Raw genomic sequence first — 25,133 nt, 5'->3', positions numbered from 1 at the left:
TTGCCTTCGCCATTATGGACTGCCTTGCATGGGAACGAATGGAGGACATTGTGGCGCTCAATTTGACTGCATTCACCACAAGCCTAAGATCCAGCCTCATCTCTCCTCATTTCAAAACTCAACTTTGCTTGGAGCCGACTTTCAAAGGGAAGCACCTCTAAAACATGAAGTGAATGTTATTAGTGGTTTCAATCATACCCTAAGCAATTCGACTGCATTCACCACAAGTCTACCATCCAGCCTCATCTCTCCTCATGGAGCCGACTTTCAAAGGGAAGCACCTTTAACCCATTGATGCTGGATGTTGCGTTGCGCAACATTGGCCCTGTTGCCTGGAGCTGCTGGCGCAACATTCAGTCTTATAATATTTGAGACAATTTTATTAAAAATCTTGGAATGTTAGAGCTGAATGAACCCATTCTAATGCAAAATGAGGGTCTTTGTGTTAAATGCAACTTATTGCATTTTTTATGTGCTTCAGAGACTAATATATTTAGGTTTTTATAGGTTGAGGGCAAATTTTCTTAAAAAGTGCTTTGGCATTCAGCAGCCTTTTTGCAGGTACTTTAGGCATCAATGGGTTAAAATATGAAGTGAATTTTATTAGTGGTTTCAATCTTCCCCAAAGAGATGGTAAACCACTTAAGTCCAAGGAAGAGTGTCAGAGTGCCTAGCAGCAGAGGCAGCAGCTACAGCAGCCACATGGACACTGGCACAGATGGGCGGAATATTCTAGAGGTTGGAGAGAAGGTATGCAGGCTGCTGGCATCCACGTGGGGCACGTGTGTGTGTGTGTGTGTGTGTGTGTGTGTGTGTGTGTGTGTGTGTGTGTGTGTGTGTGTGTGTGTGTGTGTGTGTGTGTGTGTGTGTGTGTGTGTGTGTGTGTGTGTGTGTGTGTGTGTGTGCACATGTGTACTTGCATGGCCTCAGAGCAAAGTCTCTAAACTATTTTTTTTTCATCACCAGCCAAAATGGCTAGTAGTAGATGCCAATCTTACGAGCCAGCCACACACTCCCTTATGGGACAAAGTGGCTAATAAGTTTTCTTTTTTACCAGCCAAATTTTCACCAGCTTTTGACTGGTTGGTGAGTGTTACTTTAGAGCTCTGGCAAAGGTTATATCCAAATAATGCAATGATAAATCTCAGACCCTCTCCTTTCCTCTGTTTCTCTCCTTTCCCCTGTTTCTTGAGGTCTCTCTCCATCACCACTTCACTCTCCAAAGTCCACCCACTCCAGCTAGCCATCCTACCTCTAGGAGAACAGCTGACCTACTTTCGGCCCTCTCCTCCCCTCCCCTCACTCCATACTCACTCCATACTCACTCCTCTCTCACTCACTGCCTTCTGCACTGGCAGAAAACTGCAAATCATTCTGAATGTCAGAGAGAAACAGAAAAAAGAGATGGAGAGAGGGGGGGATGTAGAAAAAAAGATCAAGGGAGAAGAGAGGAAGGGGGGGAGGAAGAGAGGGGACGAGAGAGAGAGAGAGAGAGAGAGAGAGAGAGAGAGAGAGAGAGAGAGAGAGAGAGAGAGAGAGAGAGAGAGAGAGAGAGAGAGAGAGAGATGGAGAGAGAGAGAGAGAGAGAAGAAAAGTCCATCCTAAAGAAAAGAACACCAGGTAGGAAACCCAGCAGGAATCTGTGGGTAGTTGCTGCAGAATGAAGGCTTTGTGCTGCTAAGATGAGATGACATCGGAGACTGGCAAGGGTGTGTGTCTGTGTGTCTGTGTGTCTGTGTGTGTGTGTGTGTGTGTGTGTGTGTGTGTGTGTGTGTACATGCACGTCTGTACAAGTGTATACATGGGTGTGTGCATGCATGTATGTGTGTGTGTCTGTGCTTATTTCATAACTCATGTGCATACGAGGAGTGGTGGTGGAGGGTGGTGGTGGTGTCGGTGGTGGTCGGGGGGTTAAAAATCTTTTAGTCCGCCTTTTCAAATCTCCATCAGGGGAGGGAGGGGTGGCTGGGGCTCCCCGAAGAGGCCCTTTCTACATTAATCATTCATGTGAAGACCTTTTAGCAAGACAAATCACCTGCTGTGCATCAGAACCTGCATAACAGCAGTACAGTACATGCGTGTCAGGCAGGCAGATAGACAGGCCGAGGAGCCATAGAAAAATATATAGAAATTAGCAGAGAGAGAGAGAGAGAGAGAGAGAGAGAGAGAGAGAGAGAGAGAGAGAGAGAGAGAGAGAGAAAGAGGGAGAGGAGAGAGAAGAGAGAGAGAGAGAGAGAGAGAGAGAGAGAGAGAGAGAGAGAGAGAGAGAGAGAGAGAGGCAGACAGACAGACAGACAAAGAAAGACACAGATACAGTCAGAGACAGATAGACAGTCACACAGACAAAAAAGACAAGATAGACCCATCCACAGGCAGAAAATGGTAATCACCAAACAGATAAAAAAAAGGACAGAAGGAGAAAAACAGAACAGAACAGGCAGGCGGAGGAAGAGAATGAGTGAGTGGAGGAGAAAAGGCGTGAGCTGACGGAATGAAAGAAAAGGTCAAAGCCTGACATCTTTTGAAAAGCTTCAAACCACTTGTGTAGAGAGTGTGTGGGCGTACACACACAAGCATACCTCAAAACATACAGTTATGAATGAGTATGTGTTTTTTGAGTGTGTGTGTGTGTGTGTGTGTGTGTGTGTGTGTGTGTGTGTGTGTGTGTGTGTGTGTGTGTGTGTGTGTGTGTGTGTGTGTGTGTGTGTGTGTGTGTGTGTGTGTGTGTGTGTGTGTGTGTGTGTGTGTGTGTGTGTGTGTCTACATGCAGGTCTGTGAATGCGTTTGTCTGCCTGCGTGGGAAAGGGGACATGGGAGAGTGAAGTCCAGGGAGAGACTTCAAGTATCAGCATGTAACGCAGGCAAAAAAGACAAGAGAGAAAAGGAACACAGAATGGAAGAAAAAAAAGAGATGGAGACAGATATTAAGTGTGTGTGTGTGTGTGTGTGTGTGTGTGTGTGTGTGTGTGTGTGTGTGTGTGTGTGTGTGTGTGTGTGTGTGTGTGTGTGTGTGTGTGTGTGTGTGTGTGTGTGTGTGTGTGTGTTTCAGACGACATGGAGCGCTAGGGTGTGTATGTGTGTGTGTGTGTGTGTGTTTACCTGTAGAATGACGCTGTCGGGCTGGCTAAAGTTGGGCGTACTTGAACGGGCATTTCCATTTCCTGTACTTCCTGGGGTCGAAGGCCACAGACCAAGAAGCTTTCTGCCACACGTCAGAACACTGGATGGACACGCACACACACACGCGCGCACACACACACACGCACACACACACATGCGCATACATGCACACGCACACACACACGCACACACACACGCACACTATCAGGATATCTGCACGGAAAATCTCGCCAAATATAAGGCATCCATTTATCATCGACAATATTAACTTAAGAGTTTGGAAAAGAAAATAGACAGGGTCTGTGTCAGAAAATAACGTTGCTGCACAAGGCCAACCGGTTCACTGATCTCATTCCCTTCTTTTAGTATACTGATATGCTTTCCATAAATGCCTCAGGTCAATGTCATCTCATTCAACACAACTAAAAAGGGTATACAAATTCCCTGAAATTCTTTTTCTACACACTTGAATGCCATTTTTTCCTGAATCACAGTGATACACAGTCAGCGGTGCATGGCATACCACAATGGACATATGGGGGGCACACCTTTTGTGGAATGACAAGACTAGTGCCAGGCTATTGGCCTGGTTAACACCTATGCATCTATGCAATTCGGCTACCTATGCAATTTCTTGTAGGAAAGATGTGATTTATGATTGCCCATGACCGTTCATTGCGAGTTACGAATGTATCATTTGGCATTTGCACAGCCCACAGCCAATCGTGTCTGTTGTATCTATTCAAACAAACTGCAAGCTTCCGTCCGTCTGTCAAGCCTTTCCACCCCTACAAGCTCTCTGATTGGCTCCCTCCCTCCGGCGCCCATCTCTTAGGGCAGTTGCCATGCTGTTTTTCAGATCGGAACAGTTGTGCAAAGCAGCATGGGATTTCCCAGGCTACGAGCGTTTAACGACTAGGCCATCATTATGACCACACACTACCTGGCGACTAAGCTGCAGAAAAGAGTAGGTGATCTGATCCAACTGTGAAGTGCGCTCTGTTGCAAGCTGTGGTGCAAGCTAGGGATGGGAGAGACAAACGCCTTTTCAGACAAGAGAGCATTTCTTTGGCTGAGTGTACAGCAGGGGCTTAATTCTAGCAGAAGGGGTTCTGGTGTAAAAGAAAAGGAAAACGTATGTTGGAAATCCTTCATAGCTTGATTTTATCTGTGACTTAGGGCCTCCGCACATCGGCTCTCACAAAGTGCGGAGCACTGCTCTGCCAAAGCTTGATTCCATTGTTTTCAATACAAGCTTTCACACCGGTGCCGATATCCGCGGACTTCCGCGGATTTTGGCTGGCGATTAGGGACGTGTTCTATTTTGTCGGAGTCACCCATTGATTATCGGAATTGTGTCGGAAAGCGAAAGTGCTCCGCAGTGCTGTCGGAACCAATATGTGGAGAGGGCCTAAGGAACAACTCAGTACTCTCGGAGATGCATCATAGTCTCACTGCCCGTCAGGGGTACACAATCAACGGGCACAAACAATTGCCAACTCTGGCAAAAAGGAAGTTCAATATTGTGTTTATTACTTGGGTTGCGATGTGTGCTTTATTTATACACTGTGTGCTGCAGAATATGGTCTATCTTACAGTACATACTATTTGGTGCATTATCCTGATACCTCCACTTGTGGCCAGTATACACTACTGTAAGAAGGGCAGTGTAGCTGCTGACATGCCCGCTTCCCTGACTCATTCCCCAGGCCTCACAACATGTGTTGTTTGTAAGCCCCCTTCCCCCTGGCATTGGCACATGGCTTTGCCTATTTTTAAATAAGGAAAATCCCCATCCATATTCTACAACGGCTCAGTTATTCAACACCACACACATGTACAGTAGGGCCCTATGGAATTAGCATGGATACTCATGATAGTGTAATATGGCTGATTGCTGCAACAGTGTCATACAGACTTTTTAATGACAGAGTTTGTACGACTCCTACCGTGTCTGAAACATTTGCATTTGCAATAAATGCAAAATTGCACTTTGAAACCAGGTGAAACCAAGCTGCACATACAGTAGAGTGGCATGTTGCATCACCTTCATAAAATATTTCAGATAGGGCAGTCTCCAATGTATTTTACAGCAGCTCTGAAAGTAAAGTCCTCCTCCAGTAGTGTTACAGGAAGGTTAGCAGGTAAAAACGCTGAGGGTAACAGCACCTGAGAGGCGGCTTACTCTCTTACTGAGCTCCCTTTCAGGACAATAAACCTTCTATCAGCTACTGCTGTGTTGGACATATGTCATAGAATGTAACAGCTATGAAACAATATAAACAATATAAACAATAGTTAAGACCCAGATCCTGTCAGACAAATGTGTGTTAGTAGAAGACCCATGATGCCCATGAACCTAATCTGCTACTGCACTAGCTGTAGAATCTTCTATACATGGGTTCACCGTGTTTGTAAACACAATATTGTGAGGAGGGGCAAGACACTGGCAGCCAACAGCGTGAGCTAATTTTTTGACCGACAGTGGTTTCCAACAATCAGAGGTTGAGTTGTGCGCAGTTAGTTTCGCGCAGTCAGGGGAAAACAAAAATTTAGAACCCATGTATAGTACATATTATTATATATTTTCAATTATTATGATATTAATGTGATTTAGGGTGGTGGTAGAGGGTGGCAAATGATGCGTACTGTCTGAAGTTGAAGAGGGGCATGGTGACCCAGCCCAGGGCCTCGATGCTGCGCTTCTGCTTGCTCTTCTCCTCGGCACCTCCAGGGGGCGGTAGGGGGCTGGCGTACAGCGTCACCGTCAGCTGTGTCTCCCGGGGCAACTGGTTGATTTGAACTGGGAAACAAACCCTAGAGTGGGAGAAAGAGTTGTGTTGTGAGGGGGGATGGAAAAAAGAGGCAGAAAAACAAAAAAACAAGAGTAGGGGTTTAGAGGGGTGGATGAATGAACGAGCAAAAAAAAGAGTGGGGTGCAGGGGGAAAAAAGATGAGTGTGCTTTCTGAACAGCATACCAAACACATAGAAACTAAAAACCCGGTTTCGAGTGGAGAGACTGCTCTATGGAAGCCTGCTGTGTCAAAAGTGCAGTACATATGTATATCCCCTTCTATATTTACAGCCTACTTAAAACTGACACCGCAAGGCTGATGGGCCCATCTAACTGCAGAGGGGCTCCCTGTCATAAAGAACAAGAAGGCTGCTTTTCATCCCTAATCTACCTTCATCACTCAGTCAAAACCCATCTGCTTATCACCTGCTCCAATTCACAACACAAGGCCTGTGTTTACATTACAGGCCCCACATACTGGATTTCCAGAGAAGGCCCAAGACAAACTACTCCACTATTGCCTTTTCATGAAGCTGTTTACTCTGCGCGTCTTAACATAAACTCCAGACCTCTTTGGAGGTCAGATTGTGACTTGAGTATTATTGCCGGAAAGGAAATGACTAGAAGAGTAGAAGAGTCTGAAAAAAAAGAGTCTAAAATAATCTGTTTTGACAGAAGCGGCCTCGTGGAAACTGAAGATGCCCTTTTGCAGTGGCCACATCTGGAGATGTAACCTTATGCACGGCTCCTTTGGAATAATCAAGAAGGATATCGGACTGAAAATACAGCGACAAAAAAGCCAGAAATATCACGGGACAATGCTTCAAACAGTAAGGGGGTTGAGGAGGGAGGTTTCCTGGGAGGGGAAGGCCTCAAGCCTCTGGTACTGTACTTTTATTTACATTTGACAAATAAAAAAAAGAATTCTAGGCAAACAATGCAGCCTCTTTAGTGACACAAAAACACTGAATACAATGTAACCCAGTTACCGAAATAGCCTATTCAAGCAAGCCAGCACAACACACCATTGTGATTGTGAAATAATGAAATCAAATCGATTATTTGCATCTACTGTACATGTTGTTTCGCTCCCCTAACCAAAAGAATACAATAATCATGAAAAAACCATGACAACATTATTTCAAGATGTAGCAAACACCAAATCACGATTTCCCCTTCATCATTTTCATTTCCCCCAGACTCAAAAAAGTCTAACCATGTTTTGCGTCAAAAAGTGTGAGGGCATGGTTTGGGAATGAGAGCATGTTAAAACTATATACTCAGATGAGCCTCAACTCTGGTCTTACACTACCAGGTGCAAAAGTGCATCTACAGTACGTACAGTATGTGATAAACAAAAACCCATTTTGACTTCAGCTTTGAGGAGATGAATTGAGTGCATCTCTGCAGATGAGTCTCACACCACTATCACCAGATGGTAAACGTGTCCAGTAGCTCACCTCTGGTCCCAGACCACCAGATGGAAAAGGTACTTGCTGACGGCCTGCTTGCTGGTGTGCTGCGGGGCGCAGAGCTCCGTGGCGCCATGTGTGAGGGAACAGGACAGGAAGAATCCCTCGTAGCTGCAGGGGGAACACACAAGACAACAAGATGGTCATTGCAGGGGGAATACAAGACAAGATGGTCATTGCAGGGTTAATATGAGACAAGATGGTCATTGCAGGGGGAATACAAGACAAGATGGTCATTGCAGGGTTAATATGAGACAAGATGGCCATTGCAACGGGAACACAAGACAACAAGAAGTTCATTGTTGTGAGTGACAGATCGTTTAAAAAAAGAAGAAGTGGGCTTGCTCACTTGTCCATTGTTTATGAGTATGCGAGAGGACAGTAATTCGGTAATTATGGTTTGTGAGGGAAGGAGGGGGGAGCAATTACAGACTGAGGTAATGGTGAAGGTTAGCTTCACCAGAGTGCACCCCACCACCATTAGGCCAAACCCTGCCACCGACCTCCCCAACCCAACCCCCCTCAGCTGCAGCTGGAGGCAGAGGCAGAGCCGTGGTAACAGCCCTCATGGGAAGTGAACGGGAGTGCAGGCATGCTCAGCTGTTGGTGTTGAAATGACAAAACCCAAGGATCCCATTCCATGGCTGCGTGATTCGTGTGTGTGTGTGCATGTGTATTAGTTTGTGCTCCTTCAATATGATACAGTACAAGCTGCCTCCAACTTCGGATAATCTGATTTTACCCCCACCCCCCACCACCTCTCTTCCTCTCCCCCAAACGGAGCCTTGAGTTGCTTGACTATAACAGACAGGATTTCCCAAGAGGCAAGTTTATATAGAAGCGAAAACATTCCATCTAGAAAGATCCGGAATGAGAGGCACTTGTGCCAGAAAAGGAAAACACAGACTGAAACCTTATCAGTACAGACCCAAAGAGTCCACATACCAAAACCGAGCCTACAGTGCAGAACCGAGTGGCTTTAGTCACATGCTAAAGATCACATACTGTATGTGTGACAAAGGCTTGCTTATGTCCTATCATAAGATCAGTAAAGCTTTGCAATCATAACAACTAACGGCCTCTCTGCTTATGCCAACTTGTTTATATAGTTGCATCTCCTCTCTTGTGAGTTATTATCTTTATCATTCTACCTTGGCCACCTATTAACAGGCCCTCTGGGACAAGACTGTCCTGTTGTGAAGGGTGTGTGTGAGAGAGTGTGTTTGTGTGTGTGTGTGTGTGTGTGTGTGTGTGTGTGTGTGTGTGTGTGTGTGTGTGTGTGACTGAGTGAGTGAGTGAGTGAGTGAGTGAGTGAGTGAGTGAGTGAGTGAGTGAGTGAGTGAGTGAGTGAGTGAGTGAGTGAGAGAGAGAGTGTGTTTGGGGGTGGGGGTGGGGGGTATTCCTAGCTTTGAATACAACCCCTTGAGACATATGTCAGTCTGTCTGTTGGCTTGCCTGTCCACCCTGATTGACATACTGCATCTCTGTGTGTGTGTGTGTGTGTGTGTGTGTGTGTGTGTGTGTGTGTGTGTGTGTGTGTGTGTGTGTGTCTGTCTGTCTGTCTGTCTGTCTGTCTGTCTGTCTGTCTGTCTGTCTGTCTGTCTGTCTGTCTGTCTGTCTGTCTGTCTGTCTGTCTGTCTGTCTGTCTGTCTGTCTGTCTATCCACCCTGATGTCCGTTTGGTGACCGGTTCAGCACAGCACAGCCGCCAGGCAGGGCAGGTGCCACCCACCCCGCGCCCTTCAGCCCTTCATCCCTTCTGCACTTCCCCAAAGGTCAGAGGTCGCAGGCGGTTCCCAGGGGCCGCCTTTCTCTCCAGTGTGGGAGAAGCCCCTCCCCTCTCTGAGTCAGCAGCAGCCACAGCAGCAGCAGCAGCAGCACGGGCAGACAAAAGACAGAGGCCAGGACCCACACAGGGGGGGAGATAGAGAAGAGAGAGAGAGAGAGAGAGAGAGAGAGAGAGAGAGAGAGAGAGAGAGAGAGAGGGAGAATGAGACAGTGAGAAGAGAGAGAGACATGATGGGAGGGAAAAAAGATTGAGAGAGAGGGGAAAAGATTGAGAGCCAGAGACCATAAGAGAGGATGGGAGGGAGAGAGACGGGATGGTTTGTGAGACAGAGAGAAAGAGCGAGAGAATGGGATATGCATATGTGATTTTGCATGTATGTGTATGCCTGTGTCTGTGTGAGTGTGAGTGTATGTGTGCCTAGTGCGTGTGCCTGTGTGTGCACTTGTGCGTTTGCCTGCATCTTTGTGCGTGTCTGCTGACATACCTGTGTGGTACAAAAAAAACGTCCATGAGTACAGAGGTTTATGACCCAAAACTTAACCTCTAAATACGTATGCTGTAACGCTTTACCGTTATCGTGACCTAGAGTTTGTGGAAGAAATGATGCTGCCTGGTGGGAGGGAGGGAGCGTGTTAAAGGTGGCCGGCATCATTTGCCCCATATTTCACTGTAATCCAGATGGATTACACTACAGCAGCGCAGGATGGAAGAAGAAGACCGGGGATATGGAGCTTAGACAGCTGGTGCACAGAATGGGGAATGTGTGTATGTGTGTGTTTGGTAACTGCATGCCATGGATGGACAGAGAGAGAGAGAGAGAGAGAGAGAGAGAGAGAGAGAGAGAGAGACAGACAGACAGACAGACAGACAGAGAGAGACAGACCGACCGACCGACCGGCAGAGAGATGAAAATTTGCCAATGTGTTATTACTTGTTCTGAAGATATGGGTCACAATAATATTGTATTTGTGTTATGGGACTGGGCTGCAGCAAACAGTCAAATTTCACTGGCACTTGTACTGGAGGGAGAGAGAGAGGGAGGCAGAGAGAATGAGCGACCAAAGAGTGAGAGAGACCGAGTGTGTGTGTGTGTGTGTGTGTGTGTGTGTGTGTGTGTGTGTGTGTGTGTGTGTGTGTGTGTGTGTGTGTGTGTGTGTGAGTGAGTGAGTGAGTGAGTGAGTGAGTGAGTGAGTGAGTGAGTGAGTGAGTGAGTGAGTGAGTGAGTGAGTGAGTGAGTGAGTGAGAAAGAGAGAGAGAGCGAGAGCGAGAGAGTGCAAACGAGTGAGAGAGGCAGAGAGAAAAAGAAAGCGGTTCCTGTTCCACTTTTCCTGCCAATGGGTCGCTTCCATTGTTTTATCACCGCTGTGTTTCAGCCTTTCTCTCCCACCATCCTGCCGTGACTTGGAGAAGCAGCGCTCCGAAGCTAAACAGAGACCCGACTGAGCTCAAAGCCCTACTGCTGCACAAGCTACTGCTCCAAGTAAGCCCCCGTAAAGACTTAAAGGCTCCGTGCAAAAAGGCCCTGGTCCATCTTAGTCACTTAAGCATCTGCGTGTTTATTGATGTTAGCGCAGCTAACGGAGTTCGGAGAATGTAAACCATGCACGCTACACCGGCGACGCAGCCAAATGCTACATACGAGAGCTGCAGCTCTCAGGTCGCTTTGCGAGAACAAAGCCACTCAAACAATAGAAGACGTTGGACCGCATTCCTTCGAAAAGACTTTGAAAAGTCGGGGGCAGTTCAGGGACAAATGTTCAACTGTGTCAAGGACAAGCAGTGCAATATTTCTATAGAGATGATGGTGCCTGTTTAAGAGCAGTAAAATACTACTATATATCCGTTTTACATGTACAGTACAGTAAAGACAATCTGCATGTCTATTCATGTCCCTTCTTCTACACTGATACAAATACTGATGCAACCGATCAACTGATACAGAAAACAGTAGGATGGAAAGCAGTTGACATTGATTTTACTTGAAAACCAGGAGTTGAGGCTGGAATGTCCACTACTGACAAATATACAGGACATGTGTGTGATTCATGATGAATAATCACCACACTCAGGGATGAACTGTATATTGTATGTAAAGGAGTATTGAGACATGTCTCTTAAGATTTCCATTTCTTTCTTATTTTCTGATGGATATATTGCGCTCTCTGCATTTTGAACAATGACATCTGAGTAAACCACTCCGATGTAATGACCAATAAAATATCATAATACTAAATTTAAGACTTCAACTTAGTCTACTGTGGCATTTGTATAAATACTGTATATGCGTGTATGCATACCTGGCAGCCCACGTGATGGGGATGCGATGAGCGGAGTAGACGCTAAAGGACAGCACGTTGGTGACCATGCCCGCCTCCTGGATGGGCACCGTGGGCCGGTGGCTGTGGGGCGCCGTGTGGAAGTTGGCATTGAAGGTGCTGCAGTACAGCTCCACCAGGTCTAAGATGGCCGACGTCAGCTTCTCCACCACTTTCTCTGCGGGCAAGGAGAGTGAGAAGTGATGGAGCATTACAAGGGAAACACGCGTACACACACATACATGTGCACCCACTCACATTTACAGATGTGCACTCAAGGATGGAAAATAACAAATTTTAAAAAATGTGAATATCAACCAGCCAGTGACGCACAATGGTAAATTCATTAGCTGTTGAACAGTAAATCATTGTTCAGCTACCAGCACCCACCAGCTTCTTTCATATTTTAGCAAAATTGGGCTGCTGGCTGGTGTCAGTTTCCATCTGTCTGCCTCACACACACACACACACACACTCACACTCACACACTGATGCAGCAGAAAATGGATGTGTAGACAGGGCTTTAGACTGGGATAATGTATGTCACCCCATTTGTACTGTAATGTATTTGTACTGGCGCTGCAGAGCTGCAGGATGTGCTGCTGCCGAGAATAAGGCCTGAACAGCAGGCAGATGCACACCATGTGATGGCGTACCGCACCTCTGGCTAAAATACCAGAGCAGGGCTTATTCATTCATTAATAATTCCAAACAGCCGACTCAACTCCTACATTGATATGATATTTGCAAAGCTTTAAATTGCATTGTATTCGCATTTCATTTGAGAGTCTCAAGGGCGGGGGGTGGGGATGGGGAGAGGGGTCTGAGACCCATGCTGTGTTTGTTGAGTAAAGCTTTTACTACAAAGGATATTAAAAACAAATGTTCAGAAAGGCCACGCTGGCACTGTGCTGCGCTCGGGACTGTTGCCTTTGGCTCGCAGGCACACCGTGGAACAGGGTAAGCCAGTCCATTGGTATTAGAAAACCCAGTGAAGTCTTTATAAACCCACACTTTTTTTGGGGGGGGGGGGTGGGGGGGGGGGGGGGGGTTCCCTGCATCGAAACATGGCTGACTGTTTTAAAAGGCAGTTTTCAAAAGACTAACAAACAGGACACGACTTTGCCTATTTGTCCTCATCAATCACCCAAAGAGCTACCTACTAAACATCGAACGCTTGAGGACTCTTAAACATTAAGCCCTAAACTGGTGCGTGCTTTACACAACATTAACAGAAAGCCCCATACATAAACAGTGCCAGCAACTGTCTAGTAGATTACAAGGAGCGGATGCACAATGACTTATTTAGGTAAATAGGGCATCCCATCACCAGAAAAAGTGGAATAGAAATGAGACACATACACGACTCATGCAATATAATATATACGTAGTATATTAAAGCTGGAAACATGTTTTTTTTTTAAAGTTGGCAGACATAAACTGGAAAGAAAAATGTTTCGGGTCTAGCCCCTTTCAACGTTTACAGTAGCATCCCTACAGATGTGCTTTATCCCCTATGTCCGGGCAGAGGAAGAGAGCCACTGTCCTATTTGTTCTATTTTAGAGTCACGGATATCCCCCCCCCTTAGCCTTGCACCCCCAAGCCCTACACACTCCCTGACCCCAGCCTCCCTCAGGAAGCATAGTAAGGAAGTGGAGAGAGGAAGATGGTAACGTACCTCTGTTCTCCCTCCTGGCCAACACCGTCACATCCTGCCATGGGGGGGAAACAGAGCATTACAGACGGATGAGTAGGCAAACAAATACTGTACAGACAGACAGTCAGTCAGTCAGTCACACAATGAAATACACACTCGCATACAAATTGTATTATCGGTCAAGTTCATATGCTGTCGTCAACAGCTTCCTCCCAACCCCTGGCATCAGCAATTTTTTTGAAACAGAGAGTCCTTCAATGGAATGGAAAGGGTTTTTCCAACTGTGATACGACTGCTAACAGTCCTTGCAGTAGCCCTGGGGAGTTCAAGACACATATTGTTCGAAAAAGGAGGGGGGGTTTAATTCGCACAAAGGTTGCGTTGTCAGTGCTCTGAATTTGCTAAATGCTTTCCACATTAGGGGGGGACCAGTACTCGTCAATGCATTACGATTTAATACGAGCAACACAGAGACGTGACTCATTGAGACTCATGCAGCATTGACAAGATACGCTGACCAAAATTACCCCACTGTCAGTTCCACATGAACCCATATAGAAACATGAATAGTAAATGTCATTATTCAAAAAATGGTTTGTTCGGACACTAAAGCCTTTTTTCCACTGCCGGTTTTCTGGTAGGCCTACAGCTCGACACAGCGCGACACAGCGCGACACAGCGCGACACAGCGCGACACAGCGCGACACAGCGCGACAGCGCGACACAGCGCGACACGGCCACCACTTTTTGTTTTTCAAATAGGCACCGCACAGCTCAATCGTAAAGCAAAAAGTGGCGGCCGAGTTGTGCTGTGTCGAGCTGTAGGCCTACCAGCAGTGGAAAAGAGGCATGTTTCAATCATTTTCATCGACTCTGTTCTAAAATGTGAAGGGGAATTCTTTAAAATGCCCAAAGCAGTTGCCTCATACTGTGACGATGTGATGTGCAGTTTGTTTACATTATTAGTGTGGAAAGCCTGGAAAGTGTTCCACAGTCTGGAAACCCCATTCACACCAGTAGACTATTCGGCAGGCTGCCAGTGGCCCAAATTGCCTCTTACGCCAATTACCAGCCATTTCACGATTGGATTTCCAGACCGATGCTGGCCATCAACGTTGGCCTATAACATGTTATCAGCAGGACTGCCCACCCATGAGGCAATGGACAAAAAAGACAAATGGCAAAAGGTGATCTAATGATTGTGTGCAGATGTGTGTGTGTGCACGCGTTTGTGTGTGTGTGTGTGTGTGTGCGCATTTGTGTGTATCTTGGCTGGGTACATTGCTGATGATGCAGGAAACAGGGAGATAGGGAGCACCATGAAATAGGCTTCACCCATGTTCAGCACGTGCACACACACACACATACGCGTGCACACACGCACATAGTCAGTACGCAGGGCTTGCAGGAGCACACACACACACACACACACACACACACACACACACACACACACACACACACACACACACACACACACACACACACACACACACACACACACACACACACACACACACACACACACACACACACACACACACTCACACGCACACACAGACTAACACACACACCTTCAGTACGCGGGGCTGCAGGCGACAGGGGCAGGCGGGGAGCTGGTTAAGGGCGGCGGTCACGTCCGGCGTTTCCACCGAGGCCAGAGAGCTGCACAGGGCCTTCACAGACTGCACCAAACGCTCCACATGCAGAGGGATCTCCACCTGAGAGAGAGAGAGAGAGAGAGAGAGAGAGAGAGAGAGAGAGAGAGAGAGAGAGAGAGAGAGAGAGAGAGAGAGAGAGAGAGAAAGAAAGAAAGAAAGAAAGAAAGAAAGAAAGAAAGAAAGAAAGAAAGAAAGAAAGAAAGAAAGAAAGAAAGAGAGAGTGAGAGAGAGAGGGAAACGGCATAGAGAGATTGAGAGAGAAAGGAGGCAAGAGGACAAATGAGACAGAGATAAAGAAAGACAGAACAGATTGGAACAAACCGACAAACACCGCGATGAACGTCAGGACTAGTATGTATGCACTGTGCAATAAACATACCATACATATTGTAATCAACAAAAACAGTCAAGATTAGTGCCATTATCTTCATTTTTTACCTCAGACAGGAGGAAGGACTCTGCCTCATTATGGAACGTGTCCAGCAGCAGTGTCAGGGCCTCTCTGTGGAAGCAAAGCCATCATGGGTTATCTAATATACAGTAGCTCTTTACAGCGATATACAGTAGGTTGGTCATGTTCTTTTACATGCACACCAGCATTCACTCATATACGCACTCACACACTCTCACTCTCATACACACGCACTCACTCACACACGCACGCATGCACTCACACAGGCACTCACACATGCACTCACACACGCACGCACTCACACACGCACTCACACACGCACGCACGCACGCACTCAGACACGCCCGCACTCACGCACGCACGCAAGGTCGCACGCACACTAACAGTCACACACACTGACTCAAACAATTGTTTAGTGGTTACAGAAAATAGCCTCTCAGAGAGGGTAACAGCTAGGCTATAACATCTGCATGCTGTTGTGATGGGTTACCTGGTAACAGTCTGTCTGATGGTGCGCTCCTGCAGCAGGATGCAATGGTTCATGCTGGAAGGCGTCTCATCATCATCCTCCTGTCATATCAAACCACATAAGACAGACACAAAAGATATGTTATTTATGTTATTAAGCATTTTCGGTAACACTTTACTTTACGGATCGCTAATAAGGTTGTAATTTCATGTTAATTTCATAGTTATTACATTTTATTATATGGTGTGACGTCATCGGTCGAATGCTCCATTCACTTCAACGGGGCTCCCCAACGTTCGCACGTCTGTTATTTTTCGATAACGGACGGGTTGGTCTATAACAGACCGCTGTCAATGGCAACAAGACTTTTCACTGCAAAAGCGACTTTTCAACAAGACTCTAATCAGCTGCTGTGATAGACAACACCTGTTGTCCTGGCTACCTAGCTGTTGCCTAACGGTGTTCCACAACGTCACTGTTTTGTTTTGCGCAGCAACAATCTTTTGACATGAAAAACTATAATAAACTTAACATTAAATAGGCCTAAAGAAATGTCCCCGCCATGTGTGAATCATTTAAGTATATCCATATAATAAGCGGGTTAACGTTCGGCGAGTCGGTCGCTTTGTGGAATAGCAGCACTTCAGAGAGAACAAGACCCCTCCGCTCTGCGTCGGGGTCTAAAGATTCTCTCTGTCGTGCTGCTATTCCACGGTAGCGACCTTCTCGCCGAACGTTAACCCTTACGTAATAACTGTTTGCTTTTAGTAACAACAGCAAAATAACCATACAGTTTCTAGTGCACTGTGGTGACACCTTGATGACGCGCAGCACGGTGACACTTTGTTCACTCACACACACACACACACACACACACACACACACACACACACACACACACACACACACACACACACACACACACACACACACACACACACACACACACACACACACACACACACACACACACACACACACACACACACACACACACACACACACACACACACACACACACACACACACACACACACAGCACTGGAAACTGTATGGTTATTTTGCTGTTGTTACTAAAAACAAACAGTTATTACCCTGAAATAACTATGAAATAACTATGAAATTAACACGAAATTACCACCTTATTAGCGATCCGTAAAGTAAAGTGTTACCGCATTTTCAATATCATCTGATTGCCTAGTGGTTGGCTAACAGCAGCATAATTCTAAAGATAAATAATGATGTTTCTGGGCTAAAGATCCACTAAAAATGTACGCTGATGGAAATGGCATGATGTTGCGATGACATTGTTCAAAAACTTCACAATTTCAAATCTACAATGTATTGCTTTGAACAATACATTACATAAAATTTGCCAGAACATTTCAAACATGCCTTTTCATTGGTCAGGTAAGCTTAAGATCATTTAGGTGATTGGATTGGAATGTACAGTTTATGTCTGCAGTGCAGTGCATTCATTACATTTCAAATAAGCCTTTTCACTGTATAAGCAAGCATGAGAGGACTTGATTCCTGGACAATATGTGGAACCAACACAATCCCCCACTGAAAACAAGTCGTCTGACTTGTCTGTCCTTCACATTGCTGACCTGACTATTCAACTCACGCTAGGGGAGGCATTCCTGAAGTTACTCAACCTGCTGACCCTGTCCAGAGCGGAGAAGGTGTTGGAGATGTTTTTTATTTTACAAAGGAGGAGCCCTCTTTAACCAGGCATCTCATCCGCCCCACAGATGTTCTCCATGAACCCCCACCTGACTGCCCTATACCTTCAAAAAAAAACATTTGGTCTTCATCTCCATAAAAGTATCATGCCCAAGCTTATGACATGTGCAGAGAGCGATGCTTTTCAAGTGGGCACATCTGCTGTGCGTTTCTGCTGGCTCAGCAGTCCTGGTTCCCTGGCCGTGACGAGCTGATGATGGGATGGGATGTAATGGGGTCAACAGGTGAGCCCTAACCCCACCGGGATAATCTGTTGCCAATTACTCTACATGTAGTTCTACCTGACATACAAAGGACTCAAACAACTGCACTTCTCTCTGTCCCATGCATAGACCAAGACAGGACAAATAGTGAAGCTCAAGACAGGACTATGTTTAGTAATGTTAAGTGTTAGGCGTTAGGGCATCAGACTTGTAGCCCAACGGCGCCATTGGGGGCTGTCCCCTTGCAAGGGTAAGGCATAAATGCAATTTCTATGTGGGCAGTGTGCAGTGTTCACTTGTGTGCTGTGGAGTGCTTTGTCACAATGAAAATGGGAGTTGGAGTTTCCCAGTTGGGCTTTCATTCCACTAATCCGAGACTGTGCTGCTCACCGTTCTTGCCAGCTCGGTGCACACTGATGTCCTTTTGCTGAGGTGGAGGCGGATGTCCCAGTCGAACTTCAGGCACTGCTGGATGTACTCAAGGCTCACAAGGGTCTGCTTGCTGTGGACACGGGAGAAGGAAGGGAGGGGCAGAGATGGTTAAAATATGAACTAGACACACCAGGGTCTGCTTGTTGTGTACAAGGGAGGAAAGGGGAGAGAGATGGGGGAAAATATAGACACACAGATGACCAACACACTGTCTATTCAAGCAATAGTATGGATTTTTTGTCGACTAAATAGTGGATGAACAAACCATAACTATGTATACGTCACAACCAGTCATCATTACAGCCTGCTTAAAAGCTGTATATAAATGTTCTGGTATACTAGAGAGGTTCCAAAAGCTCCACCCATAAATGCAGGGCAGATCTCGGAAGGCTCGTGGGAATACCGTGTTGTCTTCATCCACACCTCACATAGTTGTCATCTAAAATGAATGGTCTACAGAAAGGGATGCCTTAAATAGTGCCGAAAAGTTGTAAGGCGTTGCTTTAAAAAAAAATGCGCTCAGGAGGATGACAGGAAAATGTACGAGGCAATTACAATCTCACTTTCGAGGTTAAGCGAGGGAAAAAGAGTCCTAAATTTAGAGCACGCGCCTATGTAGGCTAACATACTTCAGCTACTTCAGTCTCCATAGACGTGCTCAACAGTCCACAACAGTACAGGTGAGTAGAAACACCACAAAAGACACGCAATACAGTAGGTCAAAGGTCAAAAAACACTTTCTACCATTTAAAAAAATCCCTCACAACTTCCAGATTATGAGGAGTAACAAAATGCCTGTCACCTGCTGGTCATCAACTTTAACGGTCCATCAGAGTTTACACAAAAGACAAACACCTGGGTATTTTTGAAAAGCAAACACACTTTTAAGCATTTGAAGTGCAGAACAACAGATGTGTAAGGCTGGGGGTTTGGGGCATCTTTTAAAAAAAGAGAGACATGACAGGAGGCATGATGAAACCCTCTTGCCAGCCCACCTGTGCACCATCTCTTTGGCATTTGGCCAACACTTTCTGAAGACCGAAAAACAACGGCTTCCATGGTGGTCTTTCCAAAGAGGAAGTCATAAAAGTGCACGCTGTTTACGTTTATTTGGTAAACTTTGGTTAGACAGTTGTCTTTGCGGTTCCTCAAACTGAAAAACACGTAAAACTGCTGACATGTTATCACCTCACCACTTATTCGCACCTACAGGTGTGAAATAATGTGCGACTAACTTTAGAACTTCTGAGAAGAAGAAGCTGCTTTCACATCTGTATCTAATGCCAGAGGTTTGTGAAGCTCCTTTCATTCAAAGCCACTGGCATATTTTTTGGTCCTGGCCTTTGACTTGGCAAAGCAGATCTCACATCTCCTGGAACTGTTACAAAGGAGAGCGTACCGTATATGAATTCTGGACCTTTGCCATGCCCTAGATATCTCAAATCTCCAGGAAGTGTTACTAAGGAGAGCAAAGCCTATATGTATTCAATTGGAATCCTGGACCCTTGACTATGGCCCTGCTGGCAATCTGAAAAATCTACAGGAAGTGTAGCCCACAGGATAGCATGTATGGCTTCATTGTACTGTAAACCCTCGGCGGATCAGAAAGAGGGGCTAAGAGGGGAGGGGGGAAAAAAGGAAAGGAAAGCATCTATTTGAGTGAGCGGCTGTTGTAGGTCATTGGTGTGGCGATTTTGCTGCTGCAGCTGAGGGCTGGATGCCTGGGTCCAGCTGGCCTCGGATCAGCTATGGGGCGGGAGGGGAGGGAAGGACAGCTGCTGGACTAGTGACCTCATTCTGCAAAAAAGGAAGTCCCTCCCTCTTTTCACGGCCCTGCAAGCGCGGGCGAACCGTTATCAGGAAAAACAAAGACATCCTGCTCGGCTCTCCTCCGCTCCGCTTCGCACCCTGTCTGCCGGCCTGCCTTGCGCCAGAGAACAACACAGCTGTCACACTTGTATACACACACACACACACACTCTCTCTCTCTCTCTGTCCCACACACACGCACACCACACACACTTATACATACACATAAACACACACCGTCAAAACATACATGTTTACAACCTCACACAACCATTTTCAGTTTGTGAAGGTCAAACACCTTTGCCTGCCCTGCTGCACACAAACTTGACATACATTCACACAAAAGGGCACAAACAAACAGGCTGAGGCCCAAACAAGTCCCATTGTCCAGGGCCAATTGTGGGTTCACACGGCCCCATTCACTAACAACTGTGCACCATTTTTTGGCTGCAGGAACACAAATGCTTGTTTCGACACGGAGCGGAGCAGGAAGGCAGATGGGGAAAGCCGTCATTTGGTCGAAGGATCGCTCTCTCTCTCTCTCTCCCTCCCTCTCTCTCTCCCTCCCTCCCTCTCTCTCTGAGTGCTTTGGCAGCTGGGGAAGCGTGATGATGATGGGAGGCTGGGGTCTTGTTTTTGGGGCTGACCCGACCCGGTGCGGTCAGACGCGGGCCCACATGCACAAGCCCGACTGGTTAGTAAGCGGCCACAAATGAGGGCTGGCTGCGCGAACGAAAACGCAACTGGCAGCGAGTCGCACACCACAAACCACAGGAGGGATCCCCCTTGTTGATTTGAGGGTACTTTTTTTACTCCTCCGCATTACGTATTCTCCAGAGGGAACGCGAGGGAAATGTGGAGGAAAAAAGTACAAAAAAGAAACATGTTACGCATGTCAAGGGGAACAGTGGGGAAACTCCTTGTTTATTGTGATGATGGTTTGGCAATCTGTGTCAAACCCTGCTCTAAAAAACAAGAGAATCATTTGTGTTTGTCGAGGGTTTTGGGGCCGCAGAGAGTGATGGCGATGACAGCAGGCCCTTCCGATTTAAGTGGGTGAGAGGAGAGGAGAGGAGAGGAGAAGGGAGTGGAGAGGAGAGGAGAAGGGAGAGGAGAGGAGAGGAGAGGAGAGGAGGGGAGAAGGGAGAGGAGAGGAGAAGGGAGAGGAGAGGAGAGGAGAAGGGAGAGGAGAAGGGAGAGGAGAGAGGAGAGAGGAGAGGAGAAGGGAAAGGGGAGGAGAGGAGAAGAGGGGAGAGGAGAAGGAGAGGGAGAGGAGAGGAGAGGAGAAGGAGAGGGAGAGGAGAGGAGAGGAGAGGAGAGGAGAGGAGAGGAGAGGAGAGGAGAGGAGAGGAGAGGAGAAGGGAGAGGAGAGGAGAAGGGAGAGGAGAGGAGAGGAGAGGAGAGGAGAGGAGAGGAGAGGAGAGGAATTAAGAGCGGGAGATGAGAGAAAGAGAAAGTAGACGGAAGGGGGAAGAAGGGGCTGTAAAGTGAGAGAGAAAGAAGATGAAGGGAGGACGGGGGAGGAAAGGACAGATGGAGGGAGGGAGAAATAGATGGATTGAGAGGGTAGCGCAGAGTCTATAAGGATGGTCCCTAACATGCGCAGGAACTCAGCCTTTCCTGAGACCCTTAGCAGGTAGACATCTAGAAGAGAGAGAAACAGGGAAAGCAAGAGATGAGAGAAGAAGGAGAGAGGGAGGGAAAGGAAAACGAGAGACTGTGAGGAGGCTTCCTTACTTGTGCAGGTACTCTGCCTTCCCGGAGACCTTCAGGAGGTAGTGGTCTACATCGATCATCTCCAGATCGTCCTGGGTGTAGCACAGCGTCTGGTAGATCAACAGATCCACCGTGGAGGAGCCTGAGGACAAGGAAACACATAGCAGACTTACTGACAGTCCTGAGAAAGATGATGTATTGTGTGTGTGTGTGTGTGTGTGTGTGTGTGTGTGTGTGTGTGTGTGTGTGTGTGTGTGTGTGTGTGTGTGTGTGTGTGTGTGTGTGTGTGTGTGTGTGTGTGTGTGTGTGTGTGTGTGTGTGTGTTGTGTGTGTTGTGTGTGTTGTGTGTGTGTGTGTGTGTGTGTATGTGTGTGTGGTATGGTAGCCTTGGCCATGTTCATAAATTGTGTGAAAAAGGTTTGCAAATAGCCAGACTAAATAAGAAGAAAGCAAAACAGCTAGCCAAGAATTGTTCAATATCTTCAGTTATAGGCAGTCTGCATATTTGGAGGAGGAGATGCCACTTGTACCCCTGAATAGGCTTCAGACCAGTATAACTTCTTCCATTTATGTAGAAGACACATTACTGCTGCTTTAATATTGTTTGGGGCGCTGTATTGTTTCTCAATAATTATTGGTCCTCCCAAATAAAGTAATCAAAGTGTGTGTGTGTGTGTGTGTGTGTGTGCGTGTCTGTGTCTGTGTCTGTGTCTGTGTCTGTGTCTGTGTCTGTGTGTCTGTGTGTCTGTGTGTCTGTGTGTGTCTGTGTGTGTCTGTGTCTGTGTCTGTGTCTGTGTCTGTGTCTGTGTCTGTGTCTGTGTCTGTGTCTGTGTCTGTGTGTCTGGATGTGCCTATGCATACCTACAGTAACTGGTCATATGGGTCACAATTGCAAACAGACCATTTAGTATGCCGACATGGAACTTTGTAAGCCAAAAATAGGTACTGATATGCATGCATGGAAGCATGTGTGTGTGTGTGTGTGTGTGTGTGTGTGTGTGTGTGTGTGTGTGTGTGTGTGTGTGTGTGTGTGTGTGTGTGTGTGTGTGTGTGTGTGTGTGTGTACAATCTAGGCTGCCCTCTGTCAGATGAATGAAAAGGGCGGTTTAATTGAGAACACAAAGCAGCTGGCTGGCATGGCGCCCTTTCACTCCGATCCCATTAATGCAACTGGGGAGGCTGGAGTCTGGCACTGGTGGCATTCTCCCAGGCAGCCCACATCCAGAATCTTCCACCCCCCAACCCCTCAACCTCGTTCTTTTTTTCTTTCTCCCTCTGTCGTTCTTTCACTCTTTTTTCCCTCCGTCTTTCTCTCTCACACTTTTTTTGTATTCTCTTTCTATATCCGAGATTGGAAAATACTGTAGGAATCCTGGTACAGTCCTTGCACAAGGGCATTCAGGACAGATTCTAGCTATGGAAATGTCCATGACCGAGGAGGCACATACAGCTATAGAGCCTTCGCTGTTGTGGAGTTGGTAACTTGCTTAACACATGTCTGAATGTACAAGAATGTGTAACATAGCAACATAAACACTTCATAAAGACTTAGCTGAGCATATTCAAATTAAGGACTACCATAGATTTTCCTGAGCTGGGTGTGTAACAGGTCATAGTGTACCCCTAACAACAAGCACCTATCAACAAACACCAACAAGACCAATGAGGGCATGCAGTATAGATAAGACCTCTGGGCTGCCAGGAATCGTTACATAATTTGGCCTGGGTTTATCTTAAGTGAAATCTGTTAAGGATTAGGCAGCACTTTGTCACTCGTTATCAGCAGGCTTTAACGAGTGAAACCAAGTTGATGTACAACATGCCAATATTTAACAAAGAGTCACTTTATAGGAAATCAATACATTCCTTCTAGCACACGGCATGGTTGTTAGAATTACTGTGGAATGGTTTGCCTTCCGATTCTCAAAATAGATAGGCATCAACAGCATTCTGGTTGAACAAGCTATGGGCAGCACGGTGCCACCCCCGAAGTCCCATGTTGAAAAAGTTTTGTAACATGATAGCCTGCAGAACCTGTGCCATCTCAAGGCTCGGGTGCAGAGTGGGAGAGTAACCTTATCCCAGCCCCATCTGGGACCTTACTGTACTGTATAGCCACATTACTGTGTACTAATGAGAGAGCCAGAGAGAGGGGGGGGGGTGTGAGTGAGTGAGTGAGTGAGTGAGTGAGTGAGTGAGTGAGTGAGTGAGTGAGTGAGTGAGTGAGTGAGTGAGTGAGTGAGTGAGTGAGTGAGTGAGTGAGTGAGTGAGTGAGTGAGTGAGTGAGTGAGTGAGTGAGTGAGTGAGTGAGAGAGAGAGCAGTAAGTGTGTAAAAAGAGAGAGAAGACGAAGAGAGCAGGAGGCCTGCTCTACATGCCTGTCCAAATAATAAGACACAACATAATCAAAACACCAGTGGACCGAGCGGTATTCCAAAAAGCAAAGTCAGTCATTTACCTGGGCATGTCAACTCTGAGCAAGCGATAACTCAAGTAATAGGAGAGTCCTGTGGAGTTGTTTTGACTGAAGGATGAATGTACAAGTCTCTCCTATTAGCAGGTTTACAACTCTCTCTGGGTTAACTGAGCAAGGTTCATCACTTAACCACCTTTAAGGAATATGGCCTTGACTTAGCATTAGGGAAAAACACACTACTGGACAGGCTTACTATTGTAGGAAAAGTTCAGGGGCAAAGAAACACTACCGAACTGGAAATCCAATCAAAGGCGAATGTGTGAGAGAAAAACACAACTAGACTTATGCCTCTTCCACTGCTGGTTTTCTGGTAGGCCTACAGCTCGACAAAGCGCGCCTCAGCCGCCACTTTTTGCTTTAGGATTAAGCTGTGTCGTGCCTATTCGAAAAGCAAAAAGTGGTGGCAGAGTCGTACTGTGTGGAGCGGTAGGCCTACCAGAAAACCGTCAGTGGAAAAGAGGCAATAGTAGTGTATACCACTGCAGGTGAAGGTGAGCGGAAAAACAAAACGCTACTGGACTGACTTACCATCGCAGGTGAAGGTGAGGGGCTCTCTGAAGAGCTCGCTGACCACCGTGACCTTGATGCTGACCCCCAGCACTTGCTGCAGCTCGTCCTGGGTCACGCACGGGCTCCACACGAACCCCGCGTTCTTGGCCTGGTCATCGCAAGGATAGGCCGAACGCAAACTAGAGGAGGAAACCGCACAAATATTCACTTCCTCACTGGTCAAATATGTATTTCATGACAGATGATAAAGCATGTATGATGTTTATCGCTGCTAATGATTATTCATGCAAAGCTGAGCCAAAAAGACAAAAGGATCGCATACATCGCAATTGCTGCACATCATGCTTTTGAGTTTAGACTAACTAATTATATGGCACAATTCCATTGCTCTACATGAAAATTGCTTATTGTTAGGTTATTGTTAGGTCCTTTATAACATACCAAATACAAAACAAGCAAATTAATTCAAGATACATTGTGGTACGATTGAATATTGATATTGACCAATGATGGGTCATACATCTTAAAATAAGATATTTTTTCTGCTCCAAC

General features: G+C 46.5%; 1 protein-coding gene across 1 annotated transcript in view; it reads right to left on the bottom strand.

Moving 5' to 3' along the window:
- The window catches only part of pik3c2b (phosphatidylinositol-4-phosphate 3-kinase, catalytic subunit type 2 beta), a 71,131-nt gene that overhangs the window by 32,793 nt on the left and 13,205 nt on the right, over positions 1 to 25,133 (bottom strand). Inside the window, exons 4-14 of the mRNA XM_063215382.1 lie at positions 24,600 to 24,760; positions 21,618 to 21,738; positions 18,030 to 18,141; positions 15,712 to 15,791; positions 15,248 to 15,311; positions 14,723 to 14,869; positions 13,170 to 13,203; positions 11,473 to 11,668; positions 7,376 to 7,498; positions 5,770 to 5,937; positions 3,100 to 3,220 (exon numbers count right to left, since the gene is read on the bottom strand). Coding sequence (XP_063071452.1) covers positions 3,100 to 3,220; positions 5,770 to 5,937; positions 7,376 to 7,498; positions 11,473 to 11,668; positions 13,170 to 13,203; positions 14,723 to 14,869; positions 15,248 to 15,311; positions 15,712 to 15,791; positions 18,030 to 18,141; positions 21,618 to 21,738; positions 24,600 to 24,760 — 1,327 coding nt within the window. The remainder of the gene's footprint in view (positions 1 to 3,099; positions 3,221 to 5,769; positions 5,938 to 7,375; positions 7,499 to 11,472; positions 11,669 to 13,169; positions 13,204 to 14,722; positions 14,870 to 15,247; positions 15,312 to 15,711; positions 15,792 to 18,029; positions 18,142 to 21,617; positions 21,739 to 24,599; positions 24,761 to 25,133) is intronic.

This window comes from Engraulis encrasicolus, chromosome 14 (genome assembly GCF_034702125.1).
Source record: "Engraulis encrasicolus isolate BLACKSEA-1 chromosome 14, IST_EnEncr_1.0, whole genome shotgun sequence".
Lineage (NCBI taxonomy): Eukaryota > Metazoa > Chordata > Actinopteri > Clupeiformes > Engraulidae > Engraulis > Engraulis encrasicolus.
This window is presented reverse-complemented; position numbering and strand designations above follow the sequence as displayed.